This window comes from Natrix helvetica (assembly GCF_964273705.1).
Source record: "Natrix helvetica genome assembly, chromosome: 3".
In the NCBI taxonomy this organism is placed as follows: domain Eukaryota; kingdom Metazoa; phylum Chordata; class Lepidosauria; order Squamata; family Natricidae; genus Natrix; species Natrix helvetica.
Window position 1 is genome coordinate 166,490,261 of NC_138549.1, and position 21,000 is coordinate 166,511,260.

Sequence of the window (21,000 nt, forward strand, 5' to 3'; positions counted from 1 at the left end):
ATATCAAGCTATGGATTCATATGAGGAAATCTTGTAGGCCAGGGAGAGAATGTATGCGTTGTACCCCACCAGCGGCCAGCAGAGCAGGTGGCAGACTGAGACAGTGAGGAGGTTGGGGACCAGAAATCCTTCAGAGGAATCTCTCCCTGTGTGTGTGTGTGTGTTCAGTTAGCCATATTTCCTGGAAGATTCCTCTAAAATGCCATTGGATTCTTTGTTTTTTTCTATTTTCATATAACTCAGGAGTATCAACTGAATTTCTTCTAGGGCCGGATCAGCATTGTAGAATAGAATAGAATGGAATGGAATGGAATGGAATGGAATGGAATGGAATGGAGAAGAATTAGGAATAGAATAGAAAAGAAGACTGAAGAATAGAATAGAATAGAATAGAATAGAATAGAATGGAGGACTGAAGAATAGAATGGAATAGAATAGAATAGAATAGAATAGAATAGAATAGAATAGAATAGAATAGAATAGAATAGAGGAATATAGGATAGGATAGGATAGGATAGGATAGGATAGGATAGGATAGGATAGGATAGGATAGGATAGGATAGAATGGAGGAATGAAGAATAGAATAGAATGGAATGGAATAGAATGGAGGAATATAGGATAGGATAGGATAGGATAGGATAGGATAGGATAGGATAGGATAGGATAGAATGGAGGAATGAAGAATAGAATAGAATGGAATGGAATGGAATAGAATGGAGGAATGCAGGGTAGGGCTGAAGAATTTGTTCAGTATCTGCAGGATAAAATCGCTCAGATCCGGACAGGCTTGGACTCTGACTGGGTAGATTCGGGCGAGCCGATGGGGATGAATCTTGAGGAGACAATCTGGGATGGGTTTGACCCTGTGACCCCCGAAGGCATGGACAGGATTATGGGGAAACTCAGTGCTGCCACTTGTGTGCTGGACCCGTGTCCCTCTTGGTTAGTTTTGGCTTCCCGGGAGGTGACACGAGGCTGGCTCCAGGCGATTACCAACGCTTCATTGAGAGAGAGGTTCTTTCCCACCGCCTTGAAGGAGGCGGTGGTGAGGCCCCTCCTAAAGAAGCCTTCCCTGGACCCAGCTTCTTTAGCCAACTATCGTCCGGTCTCCAACCTTCGCTTTGTAGCAAAGGTTGTCGAGAATGTGGTAGCATGTCAGCTTCCCCAGTACCTGGATGAAGCTGTCTACCTGGATCCGTTCCAGTCGGGTTTCAGGCCCGGGTACAACACGGAGACGGCATTGGTCACGTTGGTCAATGATTTCTGGCAGGCCCGGGACAGGGGGGTTGGGAGTGGGGGGCACCGTTGGGATATGTATTTAATTTTTTTAACTTTTGGGATGTGTGTTTTTTTAATGTTGTACGCCGCCCTGAGTCCTTTTGGAGAAGGGCGGCATATAAATCCAAATAAACAGAAACAGAAACAGGAATGAAGAATAGAATAGAATGGAATGGAATAGAATAGAATAGAATAGAATAGAATGGAGGAATATAGAATAGAATAGAATAGAATAGAATAGAATAGAATAGAATAGAATAGAATAGAATAGAATAGAATAGAATAGAATAGAGGAGTGGAGAATAGAATAGTATAGAATAGAATAGAATAGAATAGAATAGAATAGAATAGAATAGAATAGAATAGAATAGAATTCTTTATTGGCCAAGTATGATTGGACACACAAGGAATTTGTCTTTGGTGCATAAGCTCTCAGTGTACATAAGGAGAATAAAAATACATTCATCAAGAATGAAAAGATAGTTCTTCTTCATGGGCCAGTGGGGGGTGTCAGGGGGAGGGGCAGGAGAGATGCATGTGCCCACCCCCATGCCCCATTTTGGCTGGCAGGATGTATAGGAGGCGTCCATCCCATCTCCCCCCTGCCTTTCCCACCCCCTGACCCTCCCACCCCTCCAAGCTAGCCTTTGGCTTGCAGAGTGCTGCAGGAGGCCGTGGAGGCTGAAAACAGGCCTCGGGGGGATCACACACAGCACATTTTGGCTGGCAGAGGCACCACGGGCTGTTCCTTCAAAATTTCCAGGCCGGCCCCGCAAGCCAGATTTAAGCACTCCGCAGGCCAGATGCAGCCTGCAGGCCTTGAGTTTGACACCCCTGAACTAACTAGTCAAGGAACAGGCTTTTCTTAACATACAACATCACATGGTCCATCTACAGAATTACTACTTCTTCCTTATAAAACCAATCCAGCATTCTGGTCAATTCCTAAACAAACATAAGTCCATAGAATACCGAGTGATCATGTCTCTCCCATGTCTATGTTTGATTTCAGGAAGTTGATTATGAGATGAACCGAGCGTTTATGTTGACGGTGATGGTGTCCAATCAAGCCCCCCTTGCCAGTGGGATCCAGATGTCCTTCCAGTCTACAGCCGGAGTCACCATTTCAGTCACCGATGTCAATGAGCCACCCTTCTTCCCGACCAACCACAAACTCATCCGGCTGGAAGAGGGTGTGCCTACGGGTACAGCCCTCATGACTTTTTCAGCAGTGGACCCTGACCGCTTCATGCAACAGGCTATCAGGTATGATGGTGGAAAGTAGAGCTCTTTATTTTGGAAGGTCGTCAACCTTTGAATACCGGTGAACCACACTGAATCAGAAGGGATTGTAAAATAGATGGAACCATGGTACACACATGTATTGGGGTTGGGTTGGGTTGGGTTGGGTTGGGTTTTAGATAAGAAACTTACAGAAGACAATATTTGTAGCCCAGGATTGAACTGCAGAGTCCATGGTGCTCTCTAAACTTGGTGGCTTTCTTGAAGACCTTTCATTACCAAACTAGGCAATATCATCAGTGCTAGTGATGTTACCTAGTTTCGTAATGAAATATCTGCAAGAAAACCACCAAGCTTAGAAAGGACCAAGGACCCGACAGGTAGAAGACTCCTTTGAAGCTTACCTTACAGTTTTGTCTGTTTACTGCCTCAATACAGCATGGAACTGTGCTGTTGTTTTATTTAGCAACTCTGTTGGGAAAGGGATTTGGAATTAAATAATTACTGAGATCCATTCCGTCACATTTCTCATTGTATCATTGGAAACACCTGGCCACGAAAAATTCTCCCACAGGAAGGATCAACAGCTTAGTGGTTAGGCTCCCGTTTTGTAGGATCAGGGCTTGAGGTTCAGTCCCTGACATTGCCAGGAAAATTGGGGGGAAATTCTGCTGAAAACTTAGATTGACAGGCAGTGTTGATACTTAGTTCTGGAATAGATGGAGCAATGGTCTGAACTCAGATAAGATAGTAGGACTGTGCAGTGGTCCGAGGGCTCTGCGGCATTTGGTTAAAAAAGAGTCAAGGCACTAGTCCCCATGATGCACGCCTTTTTTTTAATGTGCATCACACACACAAAATGAATGGAGCTTTCATTGCACCATCATGACTGCGGTCATGACCGTTTTGAATCCTGGTGTCAGTTCAAATTCAATCTCCAAAAAGCATGATCCTCGGATAGGATGCAGCTGCTTTAAAGGGACACACACAAGTTATATGTTTTTGCTTCTGTTGCTTGGTCCAGTGCCTGATAAAATGAATGTCAAAGTGGCAGATTAATTATGCTCTACAATTTGCATGATTCCTATGTTCCCAAGCAAGCGTTTATCTGATTCGCACACTGCATTTTTGGATGTACGTGTATTTTTTTTACAAAAAACTTCACAAATGAGCTATCCCTGAATTCTGCTTATTCTCAGCAACAGTTAAGAGAGTGGCTATAAGCAGGAATGGGATTCAGCCAGTTCGGTCTGGTTCGAGTGAACTGGATGCTAATTTTACATCCAGTTCACCGAACCAGTAGTTGCAAGGACTGGCTGGCCCTGCCCCTCTCACCCCGCTCCACCCCTCCCAGGAGTCCCCATGTGGCCCATTTTGGATGCCAGGTAAGTGCAGGGCCCGCGCAGAGGCTCTGGGGGTGGGTGGAAAATGGACCTCCCAGAAGTCTAGAAATGAGCCCGTTTCCAGTCTTCTGAAGGCCTCTGGAGCCCGAGAGAGGCGATTTTCACCCTCCCAGAGGCCCGAGGAAATCCTCCAGAGCCTGGTGCAGGAGGCTGAGTAGGCCATGCCCACTATGGCCATGCCCACACCCACCCAGCAACTGAGCAGAAAACCAGTTGCTAAACTTTTTCAATCCCACCCCTGGCTGGAAGCCTAACCACAGACCTTCCATATTTTGAACATGCAGTACATTTAAATCCTAGTTGGTTGTGTGGACATGTACATTGAGCACAGCTTAGGAAAAGAGGAAATTTTAAGTTATCCTCCTTTGTCTCTTGGACTCGCTGGTTATCAGCCTGTTCCTTTATTGCTAACGTTAGATAAATATGGCACCATAGGAAGGTGCCCCGTAGAACTAGCACTGGGGCCAATTAAACCTACATCACTTGTGGCATTTTATAATCATTCAAGGGATGAGATATTTCAAGGGGGATAAAGCTGTCTAGTGCAAAAAGGACAATGGTTACTCATTGCCTCTGCTTGCTGGCATGAACAGACAGTGGAAATTTTAAGGATGGAAGGGAATGACTAACAAGGCCCTTTTTCTTCATGGTTCTGTTTTGCAATAGAGGTGACCCAGTGGAATGCAGTGAACCAGCCACCAGCTAAGTCAATTTAGCACCAATTGATCATACAAGATGTACCTTCCTTCCCCCCACCCCCATTTTTAAAAGAAGCCCAAAGCAAGGTACAAAGAATCATTTAACAAAAAAAACAACAACCCCACAATTACAATATTACAAAAAGTTTAACTTTTTAACAATCTTAATTTAAAAAAAAAAACTTTAAACATCAGGCAAAAATGCTAATCCAATCCAGAAAGGCACACGTGTCTGTTTCGCTAACCTCCTGGATGAGCAGATATATCTAATTATAGATTATACTAATTATACTGCATTGATACCTATCTTTCTGCCTGCCTGCCTGCCTACCAATCTTTATCTATCTATCTATCACCCATCCATCCATTCCACCCACCCAAGCAGTTGTTGGAGCTAAGTAGCCACCATGAGAAAGTGTTGGCAAAACAGCTGGATCTGACCAAGAAGGAGGCTCAGCAGAAGCACCTCACTGAGGACTATGAGCACAGGCTTTCCAAGCAGAGGGAAGACCTGCAGGAGTGCAAGGCCAGAGGCTCAGTAGGATGAGATGGTCAGCCAGTTCCAGACCATGATGCAGTCCCACTGGAACAAGGCCCTCCGGCTCTTCTCCACCAGTGGCACTTCCCTCCAGCCTTCACCCAAAATTCCGCACCAGGAGGCTGAAGCAGACCCCAAGTCAGAATTTCTGCCCCCCTCTGACCCTCACAAAAAGATCCCGAAAGGGGAGACACTCTGCAGCAACACAAATTTTCATTGCACGTATCCGGCCAGGGGGCGTAACTTGAGGGCCCTTGATTTAGTGCAATGTAAAATAATTTTTCTGTGGACCAACAAAATTTTCCTGCCGACCACCAGTTGGTGACCGCTGCCTTAGTGTAAGGTTATTTTCAATTTGCATTAGGGACGTCTCACTTGAAAGGACTCCTAGGTGTTTGTCTCTGCTTCTGCAGATATTCCAAGTTGTCGGATCCCGCCAACTGGCTGAATATTAATGCCACAAACGGTCAGATCATCACTTCCGCTGTCCTTGATCGCGAGTCAGCCTACGTTAAGAACAATGTCTACGAGGCCACGTTCCTGGCAGCTGACAACGGTAGGCTCCAGCACTCCACTCTTCATGCTTCAATAATAATCTGACGCATTCGTAGAAATAATGCCCTGACAGAGTTGTCAGTATAATTTAGATGTTCCCAGGTTTTCCTAGTTCTTTGAGGGCGGGGAGGGGAAAGATCTTCATGAAGTTGAGATAGGATGCTGCCAAAAGAAATGAAATGTGTGAGATATTCACAGGTTACAATGGAAAAGAAAACTTAAGGTGAACAGAAAGGGAATGTATGAAATTAGAAGGTTTTGCCATATTTACATGTTCAATTCTATTTGTTAAGGATGTCCCAGAGGTGCTTTTTCAAAAGGAAACTGGACTTTGTTTTTCCTTGAAGACGTTTTGCTTCTCATCCAAGAAGCTTCTTGAGTTCTGTCTTCCCTTCAGTCAACTGAAGAAGCTTCTTGGCTGAGAAGGAAAACGTCTTCAAGAAAAAATGAAATCCAGATGTCTTTTGAAAAAGCACCTTTGGGACAACCACGACCTGGATGACTGAGAATCTCTGAAACATTTGCGAAGCATCCAATCTGAGTTGGTCACCAGGACCAAAGTTTTATTCTCCCAAGCTTTTGGGCTCATGGTGGATCCCATCATCGGGGAATTTCTCTCTCTCTCTCTCTTCCTCCCTCTCTCTCTCCCGCCCTCCCTCTCTCTCTCTCTCTCTTCCTCCATCCCTCCCCCCCCTCTCTCTCCCTCTCCCTCCCCTCCCTCTCTCTCTCCCGCCCTCCAACTCTCCCTCCCTCCCTCCCTCTCTCTCTGTCTCTATCTCCTGCCCACCCTGGGCTGTTCTATGCATGTTGTATTTATATGGTTCCTACCTGTGTGTTGATGGCTGACTATTAAGTTGTTAATTGTTGCTTATTTGTTAAATTTATTTGCCGCCTACATCTCATTGTGGGGCTACTGTAGGCATCTTGGGATGAGTGGAGAAGCAGACAGAAAAGGCAGGAGAAAGGATGGGCTTCCTGTATGTTTTTAATCTTATACGGGTAGTCCTCGACTTACAACAGTTCATTTAAATGACCATTCAAAGTTACAACGGCGCTGAAAAAATGACTTATGAACGTTCTTCACAGTTATGACCTCTGAAGCATCCCCATGATCATGTGATCAAAATTCAGATGCTTGGCTCCTGGTTCATACTTATGACCATTGCTGTGTCCCAAGGTCATGTGATTGATCCCCTTTTGCCACCTTTTGACAAGGGAAGTCAATGGAGAAGCCAGATTCACTTAATAACCAGGCTACTAATTTATCCACTGCTGGGATTCACTTAACAACGTGTCAAAGTTTGTTGCAGAAATCAAATCCAGAACGCACACACAGATAATACAATACAATACAATACAATAGTAGAGTTGGAAGGGACCTTGGAGGTCTTCTAGTCCAACCCCCTGCCTAGGCAGGAAACCCTATACCGTTTCAGACAAATAGCTATCCAACATCTTCTTAAAGACTTCCAGTGTTGGGGCATTCACAACTTCTGGAGGCAAGCTGTTCCACTGATTAATTGTTCTAACTGTCAGGAAATTTCTCCTCAGTTCTAAGTTGCTTCTCTCCTTGATTAGTTTCCACCCATTGCTTCTTGTTCTACCCTCAGGTGCCTTGGAAAATAGTTTGACTCCCACTTCTTTGAGGCAGCCCCTGAGATATTGGAACAATGCTACCATGTCTCCCCTAGTCCTTCTTTCTCTTAAGCTAGACATACCTAGTTCCTGCAACCGTTCTTCATATGTTTTAGTCTCCAGTTCCCTAATCATCCTTGTTGCTCTTCTCTGCACTCTTTCTAGAGTCTCCACATCTTTTCTACATTGTGGTGACCAAAACTGAACACAGGATTCCAAGTGTGGCCTTACCAAGGCATTATAAAGTAGTATTAACACTTCACGTGATCTTGATTCTATCCCTGATAGATGACTGATTCAGCAGGATTTATCAACTTCTCTTTATATAAAATATAATACATAAGTAAATTTACAATACCAACAGCAGATTCTTCCAACGCGGTAGAGAGTTAAAAGTAAACACAAGCAGCAGAGTACAGCAGAGAACAGTTTCTAGTTCAGAGTTGCAGCCAGACTAGTTTCAGTTTTCTTGCAGAGCTTAATTCAGACAAAGATAACCTCCTCTATACAGGGCAGTTAAGCTAAACTTAAGCAACGGCCCTACTCCTAGCCATCTAGCATGGCTCTCAGTCACCAAATAGTTCCCATTGGCTGACCTGTTGCTATGTCCTATTCCAGTTCATGAATACTCTGACACAACAGTGGCAAGACAGGTCATAAAATGGAGCAAAAACTGACTTAACAAAGGCCTCACTTAACAACAGACATTTTGCCTCAATTGTGGTTGTACGTCGAGGACTACCCGTATTACCAAGTAAGAGACACGGCTGAGGACAGAAAGGGGAGAGTCTCCCTCTTGAAGTCAAAAACAATCTAAGGTTAAAAGAGAAAGAATTACACGAAAGCTGTCACTATATAGATTAGAAACATCAAAGTGAGATGCTATACCTTTTGAGTGACCTGAAGCAACCTTGTCACAATCTACACAATTCACTCAATTTCGTGGCAGGGCTAAGAATCACCAGTGGCATCTTTACTGACAAGCAGATCAGATATTGAAACTGCCCTACTGTGTCCTTTAAATAATTGAATGTGTTGAAGACACTGTTGTGTTCTGCAAGCTACAGGGAAATAAGTCGGACAGGCATCAGAATAAAGAGAGTCAATCTGCTTTCAAAACTTGGTTTCTTCAAATAGCTGCTATATTTCCTTCTTTGGGATATATGTGTTGTGGCAGCGGCCAGCAGAGTTGGACAGTGAGGAGGTTGGGGAGGCACATGGGCCAGTCCTGGGGGCTGAAGAAAGCTCAGACGAGGGCTCTGTATCAGAGACAGAGAGGGAGATAGACAGCAGTGAAGCAGAGGAACAGCTGGAGCCTGTTCCCAGTGTGCACAAGCACAGAGCTGCCAGAAGACAAGAACAACTAAGAAAGCAGGATCGACTCAGGAGTAAAGCCACACCTTGGACATGATTGGCCCCTCCCACAGGAAGCAAAAGAGGAGCGAACGAGGAGTTGGGCTTTTGCAGGAAACAATTTGTTCCTTTGGTCGTTTCAAGAGTAGAAAGTTCTGTTTGTGACTATAAGAGACACTGTGCCAAGTGTTGCCTTGCCCTGCATTTGGAAACTAGTTATCTGGCAGCTCGCCAAACGAGATAAGGTTCGTGTTGATAAATATTCCTCTGAAAGACTGTTTGCCAAACCTCGCTGACTGTGAATGAAAGGAATTCACAGCCGCGTAAATAAAAGAGATTTTGCCGGGACCAAGACTCTGCTTCATGCTTGTTAAGTAGAAGCCTAGGTCATAACAATATTCCACCTAAGTAGTTATCTATCTATCTCTAATATTTGTATCCCACTGGGCCTCTATGGAATTCTGGTTACTAACAAAATCAATAATAAAAAAGGCCCTAGAAATAGAGAACAGTGGAGAAATGTTTCAGAAGCCCTAAAATTAAATTCCATATTTTAAAAGCAGTTAGATTTTAACAATATAAAGCAACGAATAAATCCAATATAAATAGCCCTCCTCAACATCTTCCTAGCCCCTCCCTCCAAAAATGTGCTTTGACCTTGGTCAATGCTGGCATGCATTGCCGCTTTAACGGCAATCACTGTGGAAGGTGAGATGGGTGGCATGTAAATTTAGCAAATAATTCAATAAAACAAATTATTTCTGAAGGAAGGTGGCCCTCCAGATTTTGGCAAAGCTACTAAAGGGGGATTGTGTCAGGCGCGAAGGATCAGGAACATACATTAAGTTACAATTCAGAAAGATTTATTGTTTAAGCCAGGGGTGCCTTTGCTACCAGTTTGCAAATGTGAGCTCGCACACGCCACCTCCGTGCATGCGCAGATGACGTCTGGGTGGGTGGGCGGGGCCTGCTACCGAGCGCGCCTGCAAAGGTAAGTAGAACAGCCAGGGGGGAATCTGCTGTGCCACACGATGTAGATTAGGTAAGTCAATGTAAATCACACATCACAGCTGATCATCGGAAATACCAGTTCGCCCGAACTGGTAGCATTTTTTTACTACAGGTTCAGGCGAACCGGTAGCTTTTTTTTTCCAACCGGTTTGGATGGACCAGTCTGAACCAATAGCCTTTCACCCCTCCTTTAAGTCTATACACAAGAATCTCGTCCAATCTGAATCAGTGCCAGATAAGAGTGAATGGAATTCAACGGGGAGGGCTGGACTAGGATCATTTGTGACAACATAAGGATTCTAAGCTGATGACCTGCTTAACTCTGACCCCCACCAACTCTGCCCGCTCTTGTCCTATAGCTGTCCTCTTTTTTTCAGTCCAACCTGCAATTGGCTTCAATGGTATGTTGAGAAGGAAGCTCCCCCCCACCCACCTTCCCAAATTGGATCTGTATAAGTGTATATGCTTCTCATGATGGTTGTATCTCTTTGCTAGTTTCATGTTAACCTGTGTGGTTTTGATGGCATTTCTGGGTGTGGAAGGCTTGGGGCCCTCAGCTTGGAGACCTCTTCTCTAAAGGCTTCTCAAGCTGTCTACCATGAACTCCTTGAAGTTCCAGCCTCCAAGAGGAAGGAAGCCTTGATTTTAAGATGAGCAACTTACCTGCCAGTAGCATACCCTTTTATTTAGGCTGAATTGGGAAATACCACCCATAGGTACAAAGAGGACTAACTTATAGCATCATTTTTTAAAGGAATCCTAACAGCATCCGATTCTTGAATCCAGGGTTGGACTTTGTCCCTGTTAGCACCAAAAGCTTACGATATTTTTTTCATAAGTTTAGCTCTCATCTGACCCTATTTTTTCTTTTCCTTCTTTACTACGAACTAGCCGATAACCCAGCGTTGTCTGGGTATTTATTTATAGGGGGAAATATCCGCACCAAACATAATTTCTAATGTTGGATTTTCCCCCTTACCAGAGGAAGTGCCCCTGGTGGAGGACTGTGAAGCCGTTACCATGGCAACTCCACTGCTGTACAGTAGAAGCCATTTTACAGCAGTACAGTAGAAGCCATTTTAAGGCACAACAGGCTGTATCTTAACAGAACACACACTGCGAGGGGTTTTAGGGGTTAGGGTTAGGTAAGGGTTTTAAGGATGTCTTACCACCACAGTAGAAAGATGCGGTGGCTCAGTGGCTAAGATGCTGAGTTTATCAATCCGAAAGGTCGGCAGTTTAGTGGTTCGAATCCCTAGCACCGCATAACAGAGTGAGCTCTCATTACTTGTCCCAACTTCTGCCAACCTAGCAGTTTGAAAGCACATAAAAATGCAAGAAGAAAAAATAGGGACCACCTTTGGTGGGAAGGTAACAGCGTTTGGTGCACCTTCAGCTTTTAGTTATGCCAGCCACATGACCACAGAGACATCTTCAGACAGCACTGGCTCTTCAGTTTTGAAACAGAGATGAGTGCCACCCCCTAGAGTTGGGAACGACTCGCACATGTGTGCGAGGGGAACCTTTACCTTTACTTTACCGCCACAGTATTTATTTCCAGGGAGTAATTCATTTGTATACCAAGTTTGGTTGAAATTCCTCGAAGCATTCGTTTTGCTGGAACATTCACACACAGAGACGCTTTTATATATATATAGATTAGTCCAGAAGAATCAAAAATATATTTAGGAATCCCCTTTGTTCCTCATACTTGGAATTAATCCATGTGGAACTCAACCCAGATCTTTATTATTTAAGGGAAGAACTTCAATTGTTTGCACCATTTACAATACAATACAAAACAATACAATACAATAGTAGAGTTGGAAGGGACCTTGGAGGTCTTCTAGTCCAACCCCCTGCCTAGGCAGGAAACCCTATACCGTTCCAGACAAATGGCTATCCAACATCTTCTTAAAGACTTCCAGTGTTGGGGCATTCACAACTTCTGGAGGCAAGCTGTTCCACTGATTAATTGTTAATTAATTAATTGTTAATTAATTAATTAATTAATCAGTGGAATTAATTAATTTACTCTCTTCTTTCTCCCTGCCAATCTCCCTCAATGCCCTACCGTGTTAAGAAGATACATTATGAGTGTCGAAGATAAAGAGAACTCCCTCTTACACCAATTTGGTTGATAAGAAGGAATTCCGGTATTGGTAGACAATATGTTAGTTAGGCAGGAGAACTTAATTGACATAATACTTCCAGCTCAAATTTCCCAAAGGTACTTTTTCAAGAGGCAAGTGGACTTTCTTTGTTTTTCCTTTAAAAACCTTTTGCTTCTCATCCAAGAAGCTTCTTCGGTTATGACTGGATGATGGGGAATGGAAGGATTTGTGAAGGATTTCCATTCTTCAACATTCAGCCAGAACTGAAGAAGCTCCTTGGATAAGAAGCAAAACGTCTTCATGGAAAAACAAAGGAAATCCAATTGCCTCCTGAAAAAGCACCTTTGGGACAACGATAACCTGGATGAATGAGTATCTCCATAGACATTCAGCTCAATGTTTCCTTTCTCACAACCTAGTTATTAGAAAGATAGGCTAAGCCCGTGAGGGCGAACCTATGGCACAGGTGCCACAGGTGGCACACACAGCCCTCTCTGCAGGCACATGAGCCGTCACCCCAGCTCAGCTCCACTGCACATGTGTGTGCATGCCTCCCACTAGCCAGATGATTTTTAGGTCTCAGTGGTGCATGCGCGGGGGCATGCAGGAGATGCGTGCATATGCACGGGGGCGCATGGGGAGGTACACATGTGCAGGGGCAGGGCACATGTGTGGAGGTCGTATGCACATGTGGGAGGTGTGGGAATGGGGGAGCGCGAAAGGTGATGTGTGCATGCGTGGGGGAGGAACACTTGTGGGGGTCGTGCGCACATACGTGGGGGGCATGTCTCGTGGGGTGGTCATGCACACATTGCATTATGGGTGTGCGTGCATGCTTTTGGTACACGACAAAAAAAAGGTTAAGCATCCCTGGGCTAAGCATAACTCTACAGAGGACTCATATTAACATTTTTCATTTCCGTTCGACATTCGTGAAAGACAAGCATTCACCTAAACATCCCCCTTATAGATAACTTCAGGCAAATGCAATTAAACCCGCAGGATTTTTCTGCTTTGCAGCAAATCCGAAGAGTGATTGAGGCAGGAAAGCTGGAGAAAAATTCAACAGCTAGCAAGCTGATACAAACTTATGAAACCTGAGGTTAGGAGGCCTAATATAATAGCCACAAGAAATGGACAGACCAAGGTTCATTGGGGATTCAGAGATTCTTAGTCAGCCAAAACAAACAGGAGACGTAAGTCAGAAAGGTTTTTTTTTTAAAAAAAAAAGATTTTGAGAAAGAAACCATCAAGATTCAAGAAGCTATTTTCTTTCTAAGTTTGAAGAAACGGTTCACGCCACATGAGTTCTAAAATCGAGCTGTTTTAAGAAACAGTGAAAATATCCAAAACAAAACACCCTGCGGTTCATAAAGGAAGGAAAAGGACAATGTCGTCTCTCTTCCTCCTAACGAGAGGGAAAAAATGACTGAGACAGGCTGAGATTGAGGGGTGGGGATGTGCGCATGTACGTCAGTGCGTGCCAAGAATTGTACTAAAATTTTGGTGGGTTTTAAAACCTGCGTAAAAGTTACGAGGAACTTGATTGGGCAACTTGAATAGAGCCAAACCTTATTTTAGCCACAAACTTTGAAAGATCCCTGGAAGGAGGTTTCGAAATGTGAATCAACATATCATGAGATGATTTTAGTCATTGCTATTACTCCTAGCGGTGGGATTCCAAATCTTTTCCTACCGGTTCTAGGAGAGAGCGCTTGTGCACAGCACTCAAAGACCCTTGTCGGTGTCAGCGCTTGTGAGCTGAGCTGTTTTTTTAGCTCAGCTGAGGCGCGGTAATCCGCTCTGCCGCATGAATCAGCTGAGCTAAAAAACAAAGGCATATACGACAGGGCATGACGGGGGCGGGGGCGGGGCCAAACAAAGGCGGTATTTGCTATTGCCCCCCTTCTTAGGGGTGAGAGAGAACAATCGGGCTGAGGTTAGCAGTGATGGCAAACCTTTTTGTCGTTGTGTGGCAAAAGCACACATCCATAATGCAATGCACGCACGACAACCCCCCTGTGTGCTCCACCCTTTGCACATGCACTCGTGACCCCCTGAGCTCCCCCTGCACATCCACGTGCAACCTTCCCTGCCCCCCCGTGTTTGACCCCCCCTGCACCCTGTTTTGAGCCTAACAGACCGCCCTGAACCAGTGGTAGGTTCTGGATCCTATTCCGACCGGTACGGTTGGAACAGGCCCAGCGGCGTCTATATGCATGCGTCTTAGCACCTCCGCGAGCCTCCGCGATGCTCCAGCTGCTCAGTGGAGTGTTGCGAAGGCGCTATATGCACCATGTGCGTGTGCGGAAATGCCAAAGACTTAAAAGACTGGTAAGGAGCTCGGGCAGGCGGGTGGGCCCTACGGAGCACCGTACCGGAACGGTATCTGGTGCTCTGGGTAGGCTCCGGTACGCCTGTACCGCTGAGCAGCTGGAGCATCACGGAGGCTTGCCGAGGCAGCGCATGTAGGTACGACGCATGCGCGCACTGTGTGCGTCCATGTGTGTGATGCCGGACCCGTTCCAACCGTACTGGTTGGAACGGGATCCGGAACCCACCACTGAGGTGGTATCTCAACCCCATAATTGTTGTGGTTGGCCTTTTCTGTCCTTCCCCCAAGTGGCTTTACAAGATAGAACGCCATGAGCAAGCTCTCCGCCGGCAACTCTTTGTGCTGCTCATTCACCTGGTCCTTTCTCCCTCTCTAGGTATCCCTCCAGCCAGCGGCACCGGCACACTCCAGATCTACCTAATTGACATCAACGATAACGCCCCCGATCTTCAGCCAAAGGAGGCCCAGATATGTGAGAGGCCAAATCTGAATGTCATCAACATCACAGCCGCGGATGCTGACATTGATCCAAATGTCGGCCCCTTCGTCTTTGAGCTGCCGAGCGTGCCATCTGCCGTTAGGAAGAACTGGACCATTACGCGTCTAAATGGTAAACTGAGCGGGCAACACCTGGCGTTGTTCGTAGCTTGGCACGGTGGGCCTTCAGACTTTAAAACATTTTGTGTTGTCTTCGGTGTTTATTATTATTATTTATTTTATTTTTTTAAAAGGGAGCTACGTTTGGGATGACATTTCTAAGCAGGAGAGTTCGTGAGAAATTGCCCCGATTGGGCCCTAAGCTGAATTGTTGGTTCTTGGCTTCCCCGCCTTCAATGCAGCTTGTAATTGCAGAGGGTTATCACGAGAAAGTTGGGATAAATCATCTGTAATTGCCCAGGAGGAAAAGCTATTATCAGTCTTCCTTATGTTCCATTTTTATTGTCACAAGCCACAATCAGGATCAATGATCAACCTCTGCCCATAATTGCTTAAAAGTCACCTCCTTTTCTAATTTACCATAGAGGCAGCTTTCGTGCTTGGCAAATAGGAAGGTGACCATTTGGGGGAAGAAGGTGCAGGGGGAAAGGAGCTGACGAAATGATCACAATTAGCCTCTTTATGGCTTATCGGGAACGTGGTGGCTCAGGGGCTAAGACGCTGAGCTTGTCGATCAGAAAGGTCGGCAGTTCAGCGATTTGAATCCCTAGCGCTGCATAACGGAGTGAGCTCCCGTTACTTGTCCCAGCTTCTGCCAACCTAGCAGTTTGAAAGCATGTAAAAAATGCAAGTAGAAAAATAGGGCCCAGCTTTGGTGGGAAGGTAACTGTGTTCCGTGCGCCTTCGGCGTTTAGTTATGCCGGCCATATGACCACGGAGATGTCTTCGGACAGCGCTGGCTCTTCGGCTTTGAAACGGAGATGAGCACCACCCCCTAGAGTCAGGAATAACTAGCACATATGTGCAAGGAGAACCTTTACCTTATGGTTTATCAGAGTCTGCCCAGAGTTCAGCCTAGGTGACACATGGGCATACAGGTAATCCTCGACTTATGACCATAACTGAGCCCAAAAATTCAGTTATGAAGCAAGGCTCAGTTTTTAAGTGCCACATTTTGCGGCCTCCCTTACGTGAATCACTGCAGTTGTTAAGCTAGCAACAGGGTTGTTAAGTGAGTCTGTGTTAAGTGAATCATGCCCCATTGATTTTGTTCATCGGAAGGTCGCAAAAGGTGATCACGTGACCTGGGACACTGCAACCGTCATAAATGAATGCCAGTTGCCAAGCAGCCAAATTTTGATCACAAAACGGTCATAAGTGTGAAAAACGGACCTAAGTTACTTTTTTCAGAGCCGTTGTAACTTCAAACGGCCACTAAACAAATGATTGTAAGTCGAGGACTGGCCTATATTGGGGGAAGTAACTCATACGGAGTGGATTCTCCAGATCAGAAGATATTTAGAAAAAAGTACTGTATTTTTCGGAGTATAAGACGCACCTTTTTCCCTCAAAAAAGAGGCTGAAAAACTGGGTGAGTCTTATACACTGAATACAGCATTTTTTGCCTCCCGAAACCCCGCCTCCTTCACCAAAATGGCAGTGCAGAACTTGTAGGAGGCTTTCAGAGAGCTCCTGGGGGATGGGGAGAGCAATTTTGTGCCCCCTCCCCCAGCCCCCAGGAGCACTCTGTAAGCCTCCTAAAGGCTATGCATGCCCTTTTTTGACAAAAAAGGCCTGTTTTTGCGGAAAATGGGCCGTTTTTTTGCTCATTTTTGCGAAAAACTATCCGTTTTTGGGAGGTTTGCAGAGTGCAAAAACCCTTTTTTCAATTTGCCTCTTCAAAATCTTGGTGCGTCTTATACTCCGGTGCGTCTTATATTCCAAAAATATGGTAGATTTTTCCACACTAACCTGTTCTTCATGGCTTCCTCCCTTTTGCTCCTCACAGGTGATTATGCTCAACTTGGCTTGCGGATAATGTACTTGGAAGCCGGTGTATACGATGTTCCAATCATTGTAACGGATTCCGGAAACCCTCCTCTGTTTAACATGTCCATCATTAAGGTCAAGGTGTGTCCATGTGATGAGAATGGAGATTGTACCACTGTAGGAGCTGTCGCTGCAGCTGGGCTGGGCACTGGAGCCATTATTGCCATCTTGATATGTATCATCATTTTACTAAGTAAGTGTTGCACCTGACAAGGTACGCATATGGGGTGAAGCTAAGGTTCTTTATACATGCGTACAGCATCGATATTCATTCATTCATTCATTCATTCATTGAATTCAATTTTTTAATTCTTCCTGTATTGCTTCATAAGTAACCCAAGGCAATGAGCATACGTAACACTCTTTCCACCTCCTATGTTCCCCACAACAACCTTGTGAGGTGGGTTGGTGCTGAGAGAGAGTGACTGGGCCCAAAGTCACTCAGGTGACTTTCATACCTAAAGTAGGACTAGAGCTCACAGTCTCCTAGCAATTGGCCCAAAGCCGTCCAATAGGCTTTCATGCCTAAGGCAGGACTAGAATTCACAGTCTCCTGCTGATTGGCCCAGTATCACCCAGCTGACTTTCATGCCTAAGGCGGGTCTAGAACTCATAGTCTCTGCTGATTGGCTCAGTATCACTCAACTGACTTTCATGCCTAAAGTGGGACTAGAACTCATAGTCCCTGGTGATTAGCCCAAAGTCACCCAGTTGGCTTTCATACCTAAGGCAGGACTAAAACTCACAGTCTCCCAGCGATTGGCCCAAAGTCATCCAATAGGCTTTCATGCCTAAGACGGGACTAGAACTCATAGTCTCTGGTGATTGGGCCAAAGTCACTCAGCTGGCTTTCATGCCTAAAGTGGGACTAGAACTCATAGTCTCCTGGTGATTGGCCCAAGTCACCCAGACAAACTTTATGACTAATATGGAACTAGAACTCACAGTTTCCTAGTTTCTAGTCTGGTGTCTTAATCACTAAACCAGACTGTCAAAGTTCAGTCATTCAATAAAATCACAATAAAAGGGAATCAGTTACATAGTCATGAAAGTACAGCTGCTCCACGGTGGTTTAAAAATTGGTTTTTAAGTCAGAATTTGTGAAAATCAACATCCACATTTCATGGCACTTATAGAAGTAAAATATTGAGAGCTAAATTAAAAAAAATCCAACCAAAACATATAAACTAGGAAACAGAGAAGAAGCAGCCTTCAAATGCCTCAAATTCCCTGATTGTGTCAAGATGATGCTAAACAGCTCAGCAGTTACATAATATTCTCAAAATCTGAATGCAAGACATCTATGATGAATCTAAAATGCTATTCAATAACATTTTGGAGCATATCTGGGGAGACCCAGTCCAAGTCCTCCTTCATTCATGGAACCTGCTTGACTTTGGCGTTGTGAGAATAAAATGCCAGTGAGATCCCTGGGAGAAAATATGAAATATGTGTTTCATAACGAAATAACTGTCACTCCCCTCGATCCTTTTAAAGACTGATCTATATGTTGATAAACCACAGAGTTGAAACCATCCAAAATATCGCTTTTTGTTATTTTCCTCCTCTTTCCCACTAAGTTATTGGCATGCTTCTCTCCTTGATCTCTATGGAGATTCTCAGTCATCCAGGTCGTATTCTAGTTGTCCCAAAGGTGCTTTTTTCAAGAAGCAACTGGACTGTCTTGTTTTTACTTAAAGACGTTTCGCTTCTTATCCAAGAAGCTTCTTCAGATCTGACTGGATGGTGGGGGAGGGAAGGATTTTATACTCCTTGCAGACAGCTGGTCATTTGCATTCTTTTAGAAAGTCGTTGAGGCCACTTGGAGATTTTTCTATGTCCTCAGGCTCACCTGAGTAGTGCAAATGGATAGAAACCATTCTGCAGCCAATAAATCTCCACACCCATTTGCACTACTGATGAGGATGGTTCTTCAGCTTTGCATGTACACTGAGAGCTTCTGAACCGGAGACAAATTCTTTGGGTGTCTAATCCCACTTGGCCAAATAAAGTTCAATACAATTCATTTAAAAAAAAAAAAACCTCAAAAAAGTGCAAATAACCTCTCCATTTACACTTGGAAAATAAGCCATCCTATTTCCTGGGTAATCTTTAATATACACATGCTAATTTAATTGTGACCTGATGGTAATGAGCAATAAATATGCATTGGCATTCGAAATTGGTTGATCATAATAAAGGTTCCTGATGACAAGTGTTAGTAGTTTGTGTTGTAAAATTGCACACTGGAAGTAACAGAAGGCAATAAAGCATAAAACCCAGTTTTACTCCCCCCCCCCCGCCTTCGCATAACTCAAGGCCTAAAATATGATTTAAATCTTTGAGCATATTCTGTTGACTGAAATTAAATGTGGATGAAAGGCATTTGATTTAGGAGAATCTTCTTCCCCGTCTTCAAATCCATTATCCTGTTCTAAATTATGGATTTTTATTACAAATGTGTGTTTTTAAAAATTCATTGCTCTAATTGGCTTTTTTTTTAAAATGCTCGGCAATCACCCTGGTTTTATATCGGTGAAAATGGAATGGTAAATAGAAATCTTTCTTCCATGTATTTATTTAATTTGGGGGCTTGTTCTGTCAATTATTTTTACTGGGCAGAGAAAAATGGGTGAGTGGGACATATAATTAATGTGGTTTGTGTGTGTGTGTGCATGCCTTTGAATTCATCTTGACTCATGGCAACTCTGTGGATTAGTCCCTGCAGTTTTCTTGGTGCTGTTTTTCAGAAGTGGTTTGCCACTGTCCCCTTCCTAGGGCTGAGATAAAGTGACTGGCCCAATGACAGAAAGTCTCTTGTGACTTTCAAGAAGAGATTGGACTGCCATTTGTCAGAAATGGTGTAAGGTCTACTGCTCGAGGGGGGGGGGGTTGGACTAAATAACCTATAAGGTCCCTTCCAACTCTGTTAATCTGACAGGCAGCTTGCTTTATGCCTAAGGCAGGACAAGGACTCACACTTTCCTGCTTTCTAGTCCAGTGTCCTTGTTCACTACCCCAAGCGGTTTGTTAAAATCGGTTTGTTAAAAAGGTCACATTCTACAGTGCCCTTGTAACTTCAGACAAATCACTAAACAAATGGTTATAATTGAGCACCGTCATAAAATGGGTAGCCAGTTTGAATCTTAACATGTTAGTGCTAGTTTTGGAGCCCTATTGATCAGTTGCTGTTGTGGGGAAAATAGGAGGCAGAAGGCGTATTACATTTCTTAGCTGCCTTATTTGAAAAAAAATAAAGGAAAGGAAAGGAAAAGAGGAAGGAAAGAAGGAAGGAGAAAGAAAGAAAGAAAGAAAGAAAGAAAGAAAGAAAGAAAGAAAGAAAGAAAGAAAGAAAGAAAGAAAGAAAGAAAGAAAGAAAGAAAGAAAGAAAGAAAGAAAGAAAGAAAGAAAGAAAGAAAGAAAGAAAGAAAGAAAAAGAAAGAAAGAAAGAAAGGAAAGAAAAAGAGGAAAGAAAGAAAGAAAGAAAGAAAGAGAGGAAAGAAAGAAAGAAAGAAAGAAAGAAAGAAAGAAAGAAAGAAAGAAAAAGAGGAAAGAAAGAAAGAATAAGAAAGAAAGAAAAAAGAGGGAGGAAGAAGAAAGAGAAGAAAGAAAGAAAAAAGAAAGAAAGAAAGAAAAAGAGGAAAGGAAGAAAGAAGAAAGAAAGAAAAAAGAGAGAGGAAGAAGAAAGAGAAGAAAGAAAGAAAGAAATGAAAGAAAGAAAAAAGAGGGAAGAAGAAGAAAGAAGAAAGAAAGAAAGAAAGAAAAAAGAAAGAAAAAGAGGAAAGAAAGAAAGAAGAAGAAAGAAAGAAAAAAGAGGGAGGAAGAAGAAAGAGAAGAAAGAAAGAAAAAAGAAAGAAAGAAAGAAAGAAAAAGAGGAAAGAAAGAAAGAAAAAAGAAAGAAAAAGGAAAGAAAGAAAGAAGAAGAAAGAAAGAAAAAAGAGGGAGGAAGAAGAAAGAAAAGAAAGAAAGAAAGAAAGAAAAAAGAAAGAAAGAAAAAGAGGAAAGAAAGAAAGAAGAAGAAAGAAAGAAAAAAGAGGGAGGAAGAAGAAAGAGAAGAAAGAAAGAAAGAAGAAAGAAAGAAAGAAAAAGAGGAAAGAAAGAAAGAAGAAAGAAAGAAAGAAAAAAGAGGGAGGAAGAAGAAAGAGAAGAAAGAAAGAAAGAAAGAAAGAAAGAAAGAAAGAACAAGAGGAAAGAAAGAAAGAAGAAAGAAAGAAAGAAAAAAGAGGGAGGAAGAAGAGAAGAGAGAGAGAAAGAAAGAAAGAAAGAAAGAAAGAAAGAAAGAAAGAAAGAAAGAAAGAAAGAAAGGCTCTGATTCAGAGACATTTAACTTCACGGTTTAAGCAAGCTCTT

At 43.7% G+C, this 21,000-nt stretch overlaps 1 protein-coding gene across 3 annotated transcripts in view; it reads left to right on the forward strand.

Annotated features, from left to right (window-relative positions):
• The window catches only part of CDH4 (cadherin 4), a 1,160,485-nt gene that overhangs the window by 1,115,531 nt on the left and 23,954 nt on the right, over positions 1-21,000 (forward strand). For all 3 annotated transcript variants that reach the window (XM_081948625.1, XM_081948626.1, XM_081948627.1), the window contains 4 exons: positions 2,292-2,545; positions 5,574-5,716; positions 14,540-14,773; positions 16,610-16,843. In XM_081948625.1, coding sequence (XP_081804751.1) covers positions 2,292-2,545; positions 5,574-5,716; positions 14,540-14,773; positions 16,610-16,843 — 865 coding nt within the window. The remainder of the gene's footprint in view (positions 1-2,291; positions 2,546-5,573; positions 5,717-14,539; positions 14,774-16,609; positions 16,844-21,000) is intronic.